Genomic DNA, 18,781 nt, shown 5'->3' with positions numbered 1-18,781 from the left:
TACTGCAGAAGCTTGACCAGTTAGGAATTAGATGTATATCCAATGAGTGGCTCAAGACATACCTATGTGGTCGCAAACAGGTGGTTGAAGTGCAATATACTGACCATAACAAAATCAGCTACTTCTATTCAGGATATGAAAATGTGAAATATGGTGTCCCTCAAGGATCAGTATTAGGACCCATTCTGTTTCTTCTCTATGTCAATGATCTTATGTATTGCCAAACTACCCTCCAATTTGCAGACGATACAAGCTTCCTTATTAGTGGTAAAACAGAAGAAAAACTAAAAGACTCCGCTATATAAACAATGAACAGTGTAGAACAGTGGTTCAGCTACAACAAGCTAATTATAAACAAAGAAAAGACAGTAGCACTGAACTTCTATAATGTCAAAGGAAGACACCACCCAAACATAGAAATAGAACTTAGGGACAGAGTTCTTGAAAGTGTTAACAGCACTAAATTTCTGGGACTCTGGCTCCAGAACAACACATAATGGGCGGTAAATATTGAATATTTGCAAAGAAAACTAAGCAAAACCTGTTACATGATACGGATCTTAAAAACTTGTTGCAGCAAAGCCAGCCTGTTAAATGTATACTACCCTTATGTGCATTCTGTAATTAAATATGGCATAATCTTCTGGGGCAATACAACAACAAATATTAAACTTTTCAGGATGCAAAAGAGAATACTAAGAATTATTGAAGGGGTAAACAATACAAAATCGTGCAGACCCATATTAAAAAAACTGTCAGTTCTTCCTCTTCCTTGCATTTTTATCTACGAAACATCAGTTTTCATCAAACAATATATTGATAGACATGCACCTATCTTATTAAAAATGAAGATATACATGCACACAATACATGGCAAAAATCTGACCATCATGTGAAACAGGTGAGAACATCATTGTGCCAAAAAGGCGCACTACATACTGGGATAAAGATTTTCAATAATCTACCTAAACATATTAAATCAATAGGTAAACTCTGTAGTTTTAAGGCTGAAGTAAAGGCATATTTAATTGATCATTGCTTTTACAGTCTGACAGAATATATAAAAGCCAAACAACAAAAATAAAGATGCATTATTAATATTCTACTTTGTATGTTGCCTGTAATGTTTGTTGTATTTAAGAATCTGTGCTAAATTACCTGACTATCTAGTCCTTAGGATTGCAATACAAACTGTATTTGTATCTTGTAAATACCTCACCATGTCCAATATACTTGTATATATTCTATAAATATAGGATTTGAAGGACTACATAAAAAACCACAATAAATAATTAATGTCCTCCCTCTCTCTCTCTCTCTCTCTCTCTCTCTCTCTCTCTCTCTCTCTCTCTCTCTCTCTCTCACACACACACACACACACAGACACACACACACACACACACACACACACACACACACACACACACACACACACACACACACAGCGACAATTGGCAACATTAAATGCCAAAAACACAACACAAAATGTAATGTGCTAGTGATGTATGCGATGTGTTGAATTAAACGTGGGTGAAAGAACGCCGGAAATCGGCCAACTGGAGCATGGAGACTAATGAACACATCTCCAGTACCACACACATGAGCTAACAGCGCCGGAAATCATAACAGCGAACTGATTCTAACCTAAAAAAAATACATGACAAAATGTAACACAGTAACGTATTGTGACTACAATATAGTTATCTTCTGGGGCAATACAACAACAAATATTAAACTTTTCAGGATGCAAAAGAGAATACTAAGAATTATTGAAGGGGTAAACAATACAAAATCGTGCAGACCCATATTAAAAAAACTGTCAGTTCTTCCTCTTCCTTGCATTTTTATCTACGAAACATCAGTTTTCATCAAACAATATATTGATAGACATGCACATATCTTATTAAAAATGAAGATATACATGCACACAATACATGGCAAAAATCTGACCATCATGTGAAACAGGTGAGAACATCATTGTGCCAAAAAGGCGCACTACATACTGGGATAAAGATTTTCAATAATCTACCTAAACATATTAAATCAATAGGTAAACTCTGTAGTTTTAAGGCTGAAGTAAAGGCATATTTAATTGATCATTGCTTTTACAGTCTGACAGAATATATAAAAGCCAAACAACAAAAATAAAGATGCATTATTAATATTCTACTTTGTATGTTGCCTGTAATGTTTGTTGTATTTAAGAATCTGTGCTAAATTACCTGACTATCTAGTCCTTAGGATTGCAATACAAACTGTATTTTTATCTTGTAAATACCTCACCATGTCCAATATACTTGTATATATTCTATAAATATAGGATTTGAAGGACTACATAAAAAACCACAATAAATAATTAATGTCCTCCCTCTCTCTCTCTCTCTCTCTCTCTCTCTCTCACACACACACACACACACACACAGACACACACACACACCCACACACACAGCGACAATTGGCAACATTAAATGCCGAAAACACAACACAAAATGTAAAGTGCTAAATCATGGAATTCTTTTAGATAAGCTAAATCATTATGGTTTGAGTGGGGCAGTGCACAAATGGTTTAATTCATACTTAACTGGAAGAATGCAGAAAGTTGAAATAAGTGGTTCGTGTAATGTTAAAACAGCTGATTCCTCAAACTGGGGTGCTATCAAGCACGGGGTCCCACAGGGTTCGGTCTTAGGTCCTTTACTGTTCTTGATATACATTAATGACTTACCATTCCACATTGATGAAGATGCAAAGTTAGTTCTTTTTGCTGATGATACAAGTATAGTAATAACATCCAAAAACCAAGAACTAAGTGATGTAATTGTAAATGATGTTTTTCACAAAATTATTAAGTGGTTCTCAGCAAACGGACTCTCTTTAAATTTTGATAAAACACAGTATATACAGTTCCGTACAGTAAATGGCAAAACTCCAGTAATAAATATAGAATTTGAACAGAAGTCTGTAGCTAAGGTAGAATTTTCAAAATTTTTAGGTGTGTCCATTGATGAGAGGTTAAACTGGAAGCAACACATTGATGGTCTGCTGAAACGTCTGAGTTCAGCTACGTATGCTATTAGGGTTATTGCAAATTTTGGTGATAAGAATCTCAGTAAATTAGCTTACTATGCCTACTTTCATTCACTGCTTTCGTATGGCATCATATTCTGGGGTAATTCATCGTTGAGTAGAAAAGTATTCATTGCACAAAAACGTGTAATCAGAATAATTGCTGGAGCCCACCCACGGTCATCCTGCAGACATCTATTTAAGGATCTAGGGATCCTCACAGTAACCTCACAGTATATATATTCCCTTATGAAATTTGTTGATAATAATCCAACCCAATTCAAAAGTAATAGCAGTGTGCATACCTATAACACCAGGAGAAAGGATGATCTTCACTATGCAGGGTTAAATCTGACTTTGGCACAGAAAGGGGTAAATTATGCTGCCACAAAAGTCTTTGGGCACCTACCAAACAGCATCAAAAGCCTGACAGATAGCCAACTAACATTTAAAAATAAATTAAAAGAATTTCTAGATGACAACTCCTTCTACTCATTGGCTGAATTTTTAGATATAAAGTAAGTAAAAAAAAAAAAAAAAAAAAAAAAAAAAAAACCCTTAATCATTAGTGTCATGCAATATTTTGTGTAATGTAATTTCTTGTACAGACATCTTTTATTAACCTGACACGTTCCACATCATTACGAAGTGTCGTATTCATGATCTATGGAACAAGTATTAATCTAATCTAATCTAATCTAGTGATGTATGCGATGTGTTGAATCAAACGTGGGTGAAAGAACGCCGGAAATCAGCCAACTGGAGCATGGAGACTAATGAACACTTCTCCAGTACCACACACATGAGCTAATAGCGCCGGAAATCATAACAGCGAACTGATTCTAACCTAAAAAAAATACATGACAAAATGTAACACAGTAACGTATTGTGACTACAATATAGTTATCTTCTGGGGCAATACAACAACAAATATTAAACTTTTCAGGATGCAAAAGAGAATACTAAGAATTATTGAAGGGGTAAACAATACAAAATCGTGCAGACCCATATTAAAAAAACTGTCAGTTCTTCCTCTTCCTTGCATTTTTATCTACGAAACATCAGTTTTCATCAAACAATATATTGATAGACATGCACATATCTTATTAAAAATGAAGATATACATGCACACAATACAAGGCAAAAATCTGACCTTCATGTGAAACAGGTGAGAACATCATTGTGCCAAAAAGGCGCACTACATACTGGGATAAAGATTTTCAATAATCTACCTAAACATATTAAATCAATAGGTAAACTCTGTAGTTTTAAGGCTGAAGTAAAGGCATATTTAATTGATCATTGCTTTTACAGTCTGACAGAATATATAAAAGCCAAACAACAAAAATAAAGATGCATTATTAATATTCTACTTTGTATGTTGCCTGTGATGTTTGTTGTATTTAAGAATCTGTGCTAAATTACCTGACTATCTAGTCCTTAGGATTGCAATACAAACTGTATTTTTATCTTGTAAATACCTAACCATGTCCAATATACTTGTATATATTCTATAAATATAGGATTTGAAGGACTACATAAAAAAACCACAATAAATAATTAATGTCCTCCCTCTCTCTCTCTCTCTCTCTCTCTCTCTCTCACACACACACACACACACACACACAGACACACACACACACACACACAGCGACAATTGGCAACATTAAATGCCGAAAACACAACACAAAATGTAAAGTGCTAGAGATGTATGCGATGTGTTGAATCAAACGTGGGTGAAAGAACGCCGGAAATCGGCCAACTGGAGCATGGAGACTAATCAACACATCTCCAGTACCACACACATGAGCTAATAGCGCCGGAAATCATAACAGCGAACTGATTCTAACCTAAAAAAAAATACATGACAAAATGTAACACAGTAACGTATTGTGACTACAATATAGTTATAGTATGTATAAAAAGAGACATGTATTACTGGCCACCAAAGATGTTTCACAAATAAAAGAAGCGAAACGCGTATGGCAATAAACAAACTGCCTTCAATTAGTTCATAGACGGAACATACCTCTACGAATTTTGAATCAACTAAGGATCGACGGAAAAAAAAAAACAGAAAAATGTCTAAATCTTCTTCAGTCACATGAATTTAACATGTTGACTGCCTTGTGGCTACAGGTGGCCACAGCAGAACTGCATGTCTGACTCTTGTAGCTGCAGGAATCAACTGCAAAGCTTCACCCTGTGGTGTGTGCCTGGCCTCTTGGTGAAACATCCATCACTATGCTTGCGGCAGTCACGTGTTAAAATTCTAGGATGAGCTGAAAAGTAATGTCTCTGGATTTTGTATTTGAAAGCTCTTAAAACTTATTAAATAAAACGGATTTCATTAACATTCTACATCTCTGTTCTTCATGTCTACATATTTATTTATCTACATGGTCACCCTGGGGATGAGCAGATATTTGTCAATGAGGGACCATCTTGTTGATATTGGCACTGTAGAATGTTCGATTTTGTTAGCGGAGTTACAATCTCACCTCTGCTTACAACGCTTCATCACAATTACAGTGAAGTCCTCGAAGGTGTTCATTAAGTTCTGGAAACAGACAAAATTCAGATAGGACCAAGTCAGGACCAATGGGGTATGATCGATGACAGTGAACCCAAGGCATCACATTCTTGCAGATGTCACAGCACTCGTGTGTAGTCTGGAACTCTCATGCTGAATGTGTGGCTGAACCCTTCAAATTACTTTCAGTTTTCTAAAGGTCTCTCATGCACTGACAGAATTATGTTACACGTCAACATGTTACACGCTACAATTCAAAACTCTCTAATGGCAGAGGGTTGCAACTTGAGTCAGCAAATTGGGATGACCACAGAGTGATATACACTACTGGCCATTAAAATTGCTACACCAGGAAGATGATGTGCTACAGACGCGAAATTTAACCGACAGGAAGAAGATGCTGTGATATGCAAATGATTAGCTTTTCAGAGCATTCACACAAGGCTGGCGCCGGTGGCGAGACCTACAACTTGCTGACATGAGGAAAGTTTCCAACCAATTTCTCATGCACAGGCAGCAGTTGACCGGTGTTGTCTGGTGAAACGTTTATGTGATGCCTCGTGTAAGGAGGAGAAATGAGTACCATCACGTTTACGACTTTGATAAAGGTCGGATTGTAGCCTATCGCGATTGCAGTTTATCTTACTGCGACATTGCTGCTTGCGTTGGTCGAGATCCAATGACTGTTAGCAGAATGTGGAATCGGAGGGTTCAGGAGGGTAATACGAAATGCTGAGCTGGATCCCAACGGCCTCGTATCACTAGCAGTCGAGATGACAGGCATCTTATCCGCATGGCTGTAATGGATCGTGCAGCCATGTATCGATCCCTGAGTCAACAGATGGAGGCGTTTGCAAGACAACAACCATCTGCACGAACAGTTCAACAATGTTTGCAGCAGCATGGACTATGAGCTCGGAGACCATGGCTGTGGTTACCCTAGACACTGCATCACAGACAGGAACACGTGCGATGGTGTACTCAGCGACGAACCTGGGTGCACGAATGGCAAAACGTCATTTTCCAGATGATGAATCCAGGTTCTGTTTACACCATCATGATGGTTGCATCCATGTTTGGCGACATCGCGGTGAACGCACATTGGAAGTGTGTATTCGTCATTGCCATTTTGGAGTATCACCCGGCATGATGGTATGGGGTGCCATTGGTTACATGTCTCTGTCGCCTCTTGTTCACATTGAGGGCACTTTGAACAGTGGACGTTACATTTCAGATGTGTTACGACCCGTGGCTCTACCCTTTATTCGATCTCTGTGAAACCCTTCATTTCAGCAGGATAATCCACGACCGCATGTTGCAGGTTCTGTACAGGCCTTTCTGGATACAGAAACTGTTCGACTGCAGCCCTGGCCAGCACAATCTCCAGATCTCTCACCAACTGAAAACGATTGGTCAATGGTGGCCGAGCAACTGGCTCGTCACAATACGCCAGTCACTACCCTTGATGAACTGTGGTATTGTGTTGAAGCTGCATGGGCAGCTCTACCTGTACACGCCATCCAAGTTCTGTTTGACTCAATGCCCAGGGGTATCATGGCCGTTATTACAGCTGTTATTTTGGGTACTGATTTCAAAGGATCTATGCACCCAAATTGCGTGAAAATGTAATCACATGTCAGTTATAGTATAATATATTTGTCCAATGAATACCCATTTATCATCTGTATTTCTTCTTGTTGTAGCAATTTTAATGGCCAGTAGTGTACATGACATGTAATACCTCTACCGATTTTGAGATCAGAATAAAAAATTCGGAGGCATTACATTCCAGTACACCCTCATATTATATATGCAAAGGAAAATTTTATGTCTGATCTCTCTTTTTTTGCCAACAATATTTGAAACAGATTGAAAATATCGTTGATGCAGAAATTATAAAAGAATATAGGTGTTAAATGACAATGCTTGCTCCTATTAACTGTAGTCGTTCTCTCAGTTATATTTTATTTATGGTGTGGTCATGCCTTTTATGATGTTGACAAACATTCCTGTCTATTTCGTGTTTGTCATAAATTTCCAGTGATCAGTTTCAATGTGGGACAAATAGTCTATAAGGGCAGTTGGTTTCTGCCAATTTTCTGGTTTTAACTTAAAGCTGTATCATGTTTCTCTGGTTGTTCCATTTTGTCAATTTTTCTACTACCATTATTTTGCAGTTGTTTTTTTAGAATTTACTTTATCTTCACCAAAACCTCCATCTCCCATGGTTGTTCTGTTAGATTCAATACTTATTATTAAAAATTTCTAACAGGCTGCATTTGATGTTTACATTTTCATGCCATTTTGAAATCGTGTTTGTGTAGCATCTAAGGGCTTCACAAGCCCTATGGCATGTCTCACAGTACATGACACAACATCTCTTAAGCTGGACCTATACACACAACAAAAGTGTTGCCACAGCTAGTTGTATACTGCAGTTACATTGCAGTTGCATGTGTCAATTCCCAGTTAAACAGTTGTGCAACTTAAGAGATGCAACTTTGGTCATGCCACAAAAGTTCATCTTGGTTGTGCTTTGTTACACCACTTCCTTTTCACCACTGCTCCCTGGTAGCTGTATTTTGAACACGGTTATCATAGAGTAATTGCTGCTGTGCTCTATTCAATTTCAGTGCATTTTCGTTTTATTACAAAAATATCGAAAGAGCAGTCGGCAGGTACACTTCTGCAGGTTCTACAACTACAAACCAATGATGTAGGCCTATCCCATAATCTTGAAAGATTTTGGGATGACAAATAAATAAATTTAATAAGTTACCAAAGAAAGTGAGTTGTATAAACTTTGTGATTTGTGAGAGCAAACACTGTATTAAATGTGGACTATATGCGGGGAATTGCCTAGGAGTGTGGTGTGGCAGCTATTAAACTAAAAATTGGTTATTAGAAATGTCTGCATTAACAAATACAGCAAGATTCTTGGAAGGGTGGTGTGTCTGAAAATGATATTTACATGCCAGTTGTTGTTTACTTTGCCATAGCAGACAGCAGTTTTGTCTTTGAATGTTATTTCTTTTGTAAATGTGTTTGTGCCCACCATTTACCCCTACATGAAATTATTTTCAGTTATAACATTTGGGTTTCATCTTCCTTGTATTTAACTCTTATCACAGCTCTAATGCCATAACCTGCACTATAACATTAACACTTGCCCATATGTTTTCAGTTGATGCTGTGATAAAAGTTGTGTAACTACGTAGAATTTGTGGTGTATTGTATGAACATAGCTCACTCTAACAGTGTGGTGTCACGTTAGTTGCATGTGTAAACCCGGCACTACGTGTAGCAGTGACCGCTCTAAAAGGAAGCATGTGACTATTTGACAAGTTTAGTGGAGCCAAGCTTTTGTGATGTATGTCAGGCAATGCAACTAGTGTGGCGTCAGAAGTTCTTTCCAGGGACTCTATTTCCCATAATGGCTTGATATGATGTCATTTGTCAAAGCCAACAGGTAGTATCGATTGGTTTTATTTATCCATTGTTCTCCATAGTCCTTGACATTTAGGTACATTTCAGTCATATATTTCCAATCATTGTAATTAGCCACACAAGATGGCCTTTCAAAATTCAACAGTGGTTGCTCACTCAAAGCTACCAGCACCTTAGATACATTCAATTAGTTGAGCAAATAAACCTTGAATATTTCTCAACAGAAATACGATACCAACTCTCCGAACACACGTAAAATACGGTGTCTCAAAGGAAAAACAAATGACGATAATTCATGCCTTGTGGATACTATCGATCTTGATTTATCAGTTTCTGAAAGATGGTTGGTACACTTATCAGACTTTCACCACTAGCCACCCCTAAGATAAAAGTTTAATATATTTTCTTATTCAGTTTTTAAATGATGGCATTCATGTTTTATATGCTGAAGTCGCTTGCAGAAATTACAAGTAAAAATAATCCAAGAAGGAAAGTTGCCACTCACCATACAGCGGAGGTGCTGAATCACAGTAGGCACAAGCAGTGGGAAGCCAGTGAGCATTCTGGTGAGATCCTCTCCTGGAACTGCAGGTTATGTAGCGAGAGCAAGTTGATACAGGAGCAGGAGCGTAAGATCTGTGCCCTTCAGGTGCAGTTGAAAAATGCACAGGAGGAACTAGATAGGATGAGGAGAGAGAAGGGGATTGGGGAATGAGAGCTGACTGTTGGCAAGAGATCTGCTAGTAGAATAAGATTTTCAGCTAGTTTTACTATTGGTGTTTACAATGGATATGATGAACTGTCAGAGTCTAGTGGAGAGGAATCTCTAGTAGCTGTAGATGTAGGAAGTATGCAGCAGACCTCAGTAATTACGGTGGCTAGAACAGTTGCAAAGTCAAAGAGGAAGAAGAAGGTTCTGCTGTTAGGTAGTTCTCATGGCAGAGGTGTAGGCCAGCAGTTGCAGGAAGTGCTGGGGAGTGAGTACGAGGTCACCAGCATTGTGAAGCCTAATGCAGGATTGGCTCAGGTGACTGTTAACATAGGGGGGTTATGTAGGGATTTTATTAAAGAGGATCAGGTAGTGATTGTGGGTGGGGCTGGTAATAATATTGATAGGGATGGGGAGTATGACACAGATGGTGACCTGGAAAAGATAGCCACTCAGACTGGCAACATGAATGTGCATTTCATGGAACTGTTTCAGCATCACGATTGGCCTCATCTTAATACAGTTGTCAGGCGTAATAACATGAGACTTGGGGGTGCGCTGATGACAGAAAGCATGGGTCACATTTCTGTGGTGTCGGTGGAGTCTATCAGCAGGACGGGTTTCACCAGACATGGCCTGCACCTCAACAGGTATGGGAAGGGGCGGTTGGCAAAGCTTATAGGTGACAGCATAGGCGGGGTTGGTGGGATCACTCATGGGAAAATTCCTGCAGTAGTGGGTGTTAGAGCTGCACCTTTTTTAGATTGAAGTCAGCTGATAGGTATTCCTGCTTAAGGGAAGTCTTTCTAACAAAGGAACCTCTTTTGACAAAGCTTAGGTATCCGAGTAATGAGGGAATTAGTATATTTCATCAAAATATACAAGGTATTAGAGATAAAGTTAGTGAACTGCTTATAGATGTTGACTCTGAAATTATTGGCATATCTGAACACTTCTTAAATAAGGAGATAATTCAGAGGCTTCCTTTACCAGGATACAGGTTGGCTGGCAGCTTTACAAGGAGCTCTTTGCGGTGTGGGGGAGTAGCCATGTATGTGAAATATGGCATCCCATTTGAGTCACTTGATGTTTCAAAGTACTGCACTGAAAAGGTGTTTGAATGTTGTGCAGGTGTGGTTAAATTTAACGGAGCTAAACTTCTAACTGTTGTTATTTATAGATCCCCAGACTCTGATTTCACAACATTTTTGTTAAAGCTAGAGGAGGTTCTTGCTTCACTTTATAGGAAATACAAAAAGTTAGTTATATGTGGTGACTTCAATATTAATTGTATAAGTGATTGTCCAAGGAAGAGGATGCTGGTAGACCTCCTTAATTCATATAATCTTATGCAAACCGTATTCTTTCCAACGAGAGTGCAAGGGAATAGTAGAACAACCATATACAACATTTTTGTTCATTGCTCATTACTAAAAGGGCATTCTGTTAGCAAAAAGGTGAATGGCCTTTCAGATCATGATGCACAAATTTTAACTCTAAAAGATTTTTGTGCTGCAACATGTGTTAAATATAGTTATCATCTGTTTAGAAAAGCTGATCCAGTTGCGGTAGAGACCTTTGTAAACCTTATCAGGGAACAAGAGTGGCAAGATGTTTATAGCGCTGATACAGTAGATGATAAATATAATGCTTTTCTCAAGACTTTTCTCGTGCTTTTTGAAAGTTGCTTTCCGTTAGAACATTCAAAACAGCACTAGCACAAACAGGCTGCCTGGGTGGCTGACTAGGGGGATAAGAATATCTTGTAGAACAAAGTGGCAATTATATCAAAACGTTAGAAACAGTCAAAATCTAAATGAAGCAGACCATTACAAACAGTATTGTAAGGTGCTTAAAAATGTTATTAGGAAAGCAAAAAGCATGTGGTATGCAGATAGAATAGCTAAGTCTCAGGATAAAATTAAAACCATATGGTCAGTCATAAAGGAAGTGGCTGGTCTGCAGAGACAGGTCGAGGATATAGAATCAGTGCGTAGTGGGAATGTCCGTGTTACTGATAAGTCACATATATGTACAGTATTTAATAATCACTTTCTGAATATAGCAGGTGATCTAAATAGAAACCTAGTCTCAACAGGGAATAATATAGCGCTCTTAGAAAAAAGTGTTCCGAGACTGTTACCTGAAATACTCCTCCATGATACTGACAAGAGGGAGTTTGAGTTAATAATTAAATCACTAAAGACCAAGAACTCTCATGGATATGATGGGGTATCTAGCAGAATACTGAAGTATTGTTCTATGTATGTTAGCCCAGTATTTAGCCATATCTGTAACTTTCCCTTTAGAAGTGGTCAGTTTCCTGACCGATTAAAGTACTCGGTAGTGAAGCCACTTTATAAAAATGGAGGCAGGGATAATGTTGACAATTATAGACCTATTTCTATGCCATCGGTGTTTGCTAAAGTTATCGAGAAGGTTGTATATACAAGGTTACTGGAGCATTTAAATTCACATAATTTGCTGTCAAATGTTCACTTTGGTTTTAGAAATGGTTTAACAACTGAAAATGCTATATTCTCTTTTCTCTGTGAGGTTTTGGATGGATTGAATAAAAGGTTGCGAACGCTAGGTGTTTTCTTTGATTTAACGAAGGCTTTTGACTGTGTTGACCACAAAATATTACTGCAGAAGTTAGACCATTATGGAGTAAGGGGAATAGCTTACGATTGGTTTGCCTCTTACTTTAAGAACAGAAAGCAGAAGGTAATTCTCCACAATATTGAGAGTGGTAGTGATGTTCAGTCCCAATGGGGCACTGTTAAGGGGGGCGTGACACTTCAACACGAAAAGTAGTCTACTTCATATATTTTCATACGCTTATGTCGTATGGTATTATTTTTTGGGGTAATTCTTCTGATTGAAAAAGGGTATTTTTGGCTCAAAAACGGGCTGTTTGAGCTATATGTGGTGTAAGTTAGAGAACCTCTTGTCGACCCCTATTCAATAGTCTGGGAATTCTGACATTGCCCTCACAGTATATATTTTCTTTAATGTCGTTTGTTGTTAGCAATATCAGCCTATTCCCAAGAGTTAGCAGCTTTCACTCAGTTAATACTAGGCAGAAATCCAATCTGCATGTGGAATGCACTTCCTTGACTCTTGTGCAGAAAGGAGTGCAGTATTCTGCTACATGCATTTTCAATAAGCTACCACAAGAACTCAAAAATCTCAGCAGTAGCCCAAACGCTTTTAAGTCTAAACTGAAGAGTTTTCTCATGGCTCATTCCTTCTATTCTGTTGAGGAGCTCCTGGAAGAGCTAAAAAATTCAGCAAATTCCAGTGTTACATTGTTGATTTTCTTTATTTAATTTTACGACTTGTCACCTGAATATGTTTTTTTTTATATTTCATTTTATCTGTTATAATTTCATGTATTGACTCGTTCCATGACCATGGAGACTTCTCCTTAATTTGGTCCCACGGAACAATAAATAAATGAATGAATGAATGAGCTTTCGGCCAATGGCCTTTGTCAACAATAGACACACACACACACACACACACACACACACACACACACATACACACACACACACACACACACACACACGAGCGCGCGCACACGCACACACTGCAGAGTGTGTGTGTGTGTGTGTGTGTGTGTGTGTGTGTGTGTGTGTGTGTGTGTGTGTGTGTGTGTGTGTGTGTGTGTTGACAAAGGCAATTGGCCAAAAGCTTTACGTATGAAAATCTTTTTGTTGTGCCTATTGCAACTCATCATCTCCACTATATGGTGAGTGAAAACTTTCCTTCTCATAATATTGTTACATTCCATCCTGGATTTTCCATTGTTTGTTCAAAGAAAAATCAGTTTATAATAGTCTATCTGTTACATCACTACCCTGCTACATGCCAGTAATCGGTTAACTGAGTAAAATTAAGTATAAGTATTATCAAGTTCAATACATTTTGAAGACAAAGCTATTTGACAGTAACACAGATTTGCATTTTCAAGACAGATAAAATTGTTAAGACATTAAAGGAACTCAGTACATTTGCAAGTATCACACATTCCATGGTAAAAGACTTTTCAAGGTACTAGAAAGTGCACGACAAAAGTCGGGTTATATAAATAGTTCTAAAAATGTATAACATTTTACTCGCCATTGAATTCTGTAGATAGCTGAAGAATTAACAATTTATTCCAAATAGCTTTACTCTATTATACAGCACTTAAATGCATGAAACATTAAATATTCACAAATTCCATTAAAAACAAAACATCGTATCTAACCACAAAAAAAATTATTGAAACTGTCTATGGCTGTCTCTACTGTGCATTCCTTCACGTGAGATTATAAAATCAGTCACGGGACTGAAGTATCAACTAAGAAATATCATGTGCTCTTAGGTACACTACCCTCTAGATAAAACACACTCTCCTGCTTTATGGGTGTAGAAAATTCAGTAATCTCTTATGTGCCCATAACTTATTGGGTATTGACTCCAATCAGTCCTTTAAAAAAATTATAAAGTTGATTTAGAAACAAATGAAATTGATGTATATCTTCATCATGTTCCTGCAAACACAAATTATCAAAACTGTTTATTCTTTGTTTGAAGTATTACAGATAAAAAGCATCTGAGTAGTTTAAGTAAAGACCAGTGATCTTTTTTCTCCCCCAAATCAGCCATTTTCTCTTAATATGCTTATGCTAAAGTAACTATAAGTGATTCTTACAACAGTCACTGTGATATGAGTAGAACTAGTTGTAATTTATTTTTAGTTAGTGTACTGTTAGTACAGTGTAGATATTATGTTTCTGTGCTTTGCTTGACTTCTTGTATTGTGCACCTTGAATCATTTCACATCCCTGAAGATTCTCCTTATTTGATGGGATGTAGAGAACAGAATGAATGAATAGTTACATTGAATTCTAATGGAAATTATTTGTCCAGTTAATCTCTTACCTAATACCTTCTGATGTAGACTATACTGTGCGTGGTGTGGCTGTATGAGAGGCAACACATTGGTCATAGCCATGTGTGAGTGCCCCTTCTTGTTGTGTGAATCCTGAAACTCTGCACTTTCATGTTTCACAGAAAGCTTCATCCAAAGTTTGTTGCTTCTCTCAGAGAGTGAAACAATCTTCACATTAGTGCAACAGTGTTCTCATTTATGTGACTGTCATCATTCTTAGCTAAGTGGTTGTTATTGTAGTCCAATCTGTACCTGCCTCCCCTCGCCCCCCTCCCTCCCCCAACCACACCAACAAAAAGAAAAAAATATGCTACATTAAGTTCTTTGTCAAGATATCTCCCCAGGAAGCTCATCTCACAGGTGACATCTCTGGGTCTTGCACTGGGCTTAAAGATAGAAATTACGTGGTATTCATTACTCAGGAATTTTTGTACAAATTTTGCATTCCCCTCCTATGACTAATAATACCTAGGAGAAGGACATTGCTTGTCTTTTTGTTTCATGTTTACTATTACTCCTGAAATTCACTGTTTACCGTGTTGTCTGATTGTGGATACCTTTTTCCACAGTTTCTAGAGCATCAAAACTGTTCGAGATATCTAGACTAAAGCTAGCAGACTTGCAACATCTCATAAACTTCATGAGAGATTTGGCAGTTTTGGTCACGAAGTTCTATCTTCTAACCCACTCCCAATTGTATCACTACCAACTACAGCTCTCAATTGATCCAGTTCTACCTTTGCTTCTCCAGGTGCAGCTATGAGATCCAAAGTCAAGTGTTCCTCCTTCACAATTTTGGAGCTATAGGTATAACTAGTACACTGCAAAAAGGCCAGCCACATTGCCTTCCAAGCATGTTGCACATTGCTTCACAAAATTCTATTTGAAAAAAATGTATCCATTGTTCACACTTGTTTATTCTCTCAGTATTTATTCTTTGTTTTTAGATAGTTTTTTTTCAAGTTCCTCTCTGTTGCTGCTGCTGCTATTGTCTTCCTTCATTAACAACTGCTTCCAGTCTAGTCTCATGAAACTTTGTGACGAAATTTTATGTATAATTGCTTTAGTATTTCACATCTCTCTCTCTCTAGTGAACTTGTGCATTCTGTTGTCAAGTATTATTCTTCTCTTTCTTTTTGATAACTCTCCGTTCTTGTATTCTTTGTGTTTAATAATGTGTACAACACCACAGTAACAAAAACAATTTAAGTTTCTGTGGTGGAATATGTCCAATATTCTTCTATGAATTGTATTGGTCTTGTGACAAGAATAAGTGTTTATTTGCCAAGCGAGTGATGTTGGTGTACCTCTTCCCCAGTATTCTAAGCATCGTCTGCTAGTTAGTAATTTGGAAATTCAACTTTTTAGTTAATCTGAATGTGCCTTTCTGCACTGTATGATCATGTCCACTTTACAATAGTGAATGTATGCTGTTTCAGATGATAGAGTTTCTTGGGCAAAAGCTAGATGAAACAGAACGCGAACTGGAGGAGGTGCGGAATCAGCTTCGAGAGGAACAACAAGTGTCTGCCACTCTAGAAGCAGAGCTATGTGACTATGATGACTACTTCATTGATGGTACAGTGACAAGTTACAGGATGGCACTGTCATTTGCTGGAACAAGGTTTGTATGCGACAATATGGTGACACACATTACCTAAGTTGCTTACTTGTCAACATTCAAATGTTAATCAAACAATGGAAACTCCAGGTAGGAATATCAACAATCTAGGAAAAGATAGACTGCTACTTACTGTAAAGAAGACACGTCAAGTTGCAAACAGACACGATTAAAAGAAACATATAGCTTTTGGCCACGGCCTTCGTCAGTAAACACACACACACACACACACACACACACACACACACACACACACACACACACACACACACACACACACACGAACATCGTCGCCAGCATCTTGGGCCAGAATGCAACATCATGTGGGATTCAAGCAGCAATCTGAAGAGGGTGGGGAAGGGGAAGGGATAGCAGTGTACGGGTACGGACAGAGACGGAAGGTTAAGACGCTACAATGTCTTACACATTCATGATGGGAAAGAGTTGTAAAAGTGAATCACTGAAGTCTTCCATAGGCATAATAATAATTTTATATGATCCCATGAGAATGTACTCTATATCAATCATGTCAATTTTGCATGTTATCTTACAGTTTTGTTTCACAGTGTCACAAATATAATCTTGACATGATAATTTTTTGCTCTTAAACATAATTTGTTGTCAGTATCTCATAACCTACAACACATTTTGAATACAGTATTGTTGTTGTCTTCAGTCAGAATACTAGACTCATGCAGCTGTCCATTCTGCTGTATCTTGTGCTATCATCTTCATTTCCACCCAGCTACTGCAACAACATCCACTTGAACCCATCTATCATAGTAAGGCATACAAATTGTGGAGGGAGACTATGATTGTACTTTAGCCTCCCTATACAATTTTCATGCCTGATACTTTAACGGATTAACTCTTCCTTGATGTTCCAGAATGTGAGCTACCAACCTATCACTTCTTTTATTTAAGGCGTGCCAAAAATTCTTTTCTCTTCAGGTTGATTGAGTACATCACCATTAACTGAGCTACTAATCGAATCTTTAGCATTCTTCTGTAGCAGCTTGATTCAGAAGGTTGTTTGTCTTTTGTCTATACTGCCTATCATCCATGTAAGCCTTTTCATGTCTCACTTCCCTATCTAATTTCCTGATCATGATTTGATTTAATATAACTACACTTGATTTTACCCTAGATCTGTTTTTGTTGCTTTTCTATCCCTTTATGTTGAAAAGATATGACAAATCCTAGGTTGCCTTTAACAGGATTACAAGCCATCAACAAATGTCAAATGTTATTTTTTGTCTACTGGACTTTAAAATTCCATTCCCAAATTTGACCTTGGTGTTCTTTATGTACTTCATGTACAGATCTGATAACAATCAGGAAAGGCTGCATCGCTCTCTCACTCTCTTCTTAACTACTGCCTCCCTTCACATTCTTTGACTCTTACAACTACATTCTGATTTCTGTAGAAGTTGTAGATAGACCTTTTGCACACCTTATTTTTTATTCCTGGCAACTTCAGAATTTCAATTAACATATTCCACTCAGCGCTGTCAGAAGCTTTTCCAGCAACTGAATATGCTAGAAATTGATCATCAACATCTACCAGTTATTACATTATTCTGTAAATGATTCAAGTTAGCTAAATGATTCAAGTTTGTATTTTGCAGCCATGACTTATTAAACTTATTTTCGAGTAATGCATATCAGTAGCTTTTTTTGATAGTGGCATTATTACAGTTGTCTTGATTATTGATAATATTTTTCCTGTCTTGTATGATCTCCACAACAACTGAAACAGTTTTGTCATAGATGGTTCTCACAAGAATCTTAACAGTTCGGAGGGAGTGAGTCCTACCCCAGGTGAATTATGTGTTTCAGTATTCTGCAAAATTCTTCTCACAGTATCACATCACTTACTTCATCATCATCATCTATTTCCTCTTCCACCTTCCTATCATTGCTTAGTAATGAGTTTCCATCTGAGCTCTTGATGTTCATTCAGCTTCTTCTTTTTTAAAGAATTGGTGTCTATGTTTCCTATGGTCATGCAGGCACCTACAGTTCAGGAAAAGAAAGCACTATGTACCCTTATAAATGAAGTGATTTGAGAAGAAGAAAATAAAAAATCTCCACAAACAAAACATATTCCCCCTTGAATGGCCCCAGCAATATGATCCTGATAATTTACAGGCTCGAAATACCCTAAATGAAACAGTTAACAATAAGACATTTGTTTTGAAGCCTTCAGGTCATTTTTGGGTGAACATATGCATTCTCACAAAATGCCAAAGGAGTGACAGTTTTCCACCAAAGTCTAAGAGGACTCTCAAGTAAAGTAGATCAAATTTCTCTTTTCTTGGAGGACTCAAAAGGGATAAATGATGCTGATGATGTGGTCTGTTTCAAAGAGCACTTTGTCATTTACACCACCAGCTCTCTCCAGGTTTTAAACTATACTCGAGCAGCGTAACCTATAGAAATGACATGAGGGAAGGAGGA

General features: G+C 37.7%; 1 protein-coding gene across 1 annotated transcript in view; it reads left to right on the top strand.

The window, feature by feature from the left end:
• LOC126267847 (myosin-7B-like) overlaps window positions 1–18,781 on the top strand; it is a 127,204-nt gene that overhangs the window by 84,883 nt on the left and 23,540 nt on the right. Inside the window, exon 7 of the mRNA XM_049973155.1 lies at window positions 16,140–16,324. Coding sequence (XP_049829112.1) covers window positions 16,140–16,324 — 185 coding nt within the window. The remainder of the gene's footprint in view (window positions 1–16,139; window positions 16,325–18,781) is intronic.

This window comes from Schistocerca gregaria, chromosome 4, assembly GCF_023897955.1.
Source record: "Schistocerca gregaria isolate iqSchGreg1 chromosome 4, iqSchGreg1.2, whole genome shotgun sequence".
In the NCBI taxonomy this organism is placed as follows: domain Eukaryota; kingdom Metazoa; phylum Arthropoda; class Insecta; order Orthoptera; family Acrididae; genus Schistocerca; species Schistocerca gregaria.
Note: the sequence above shows the minus strand (reverse complement) of the source record. Positions and strands in the feature narration are given on the sequence as shown.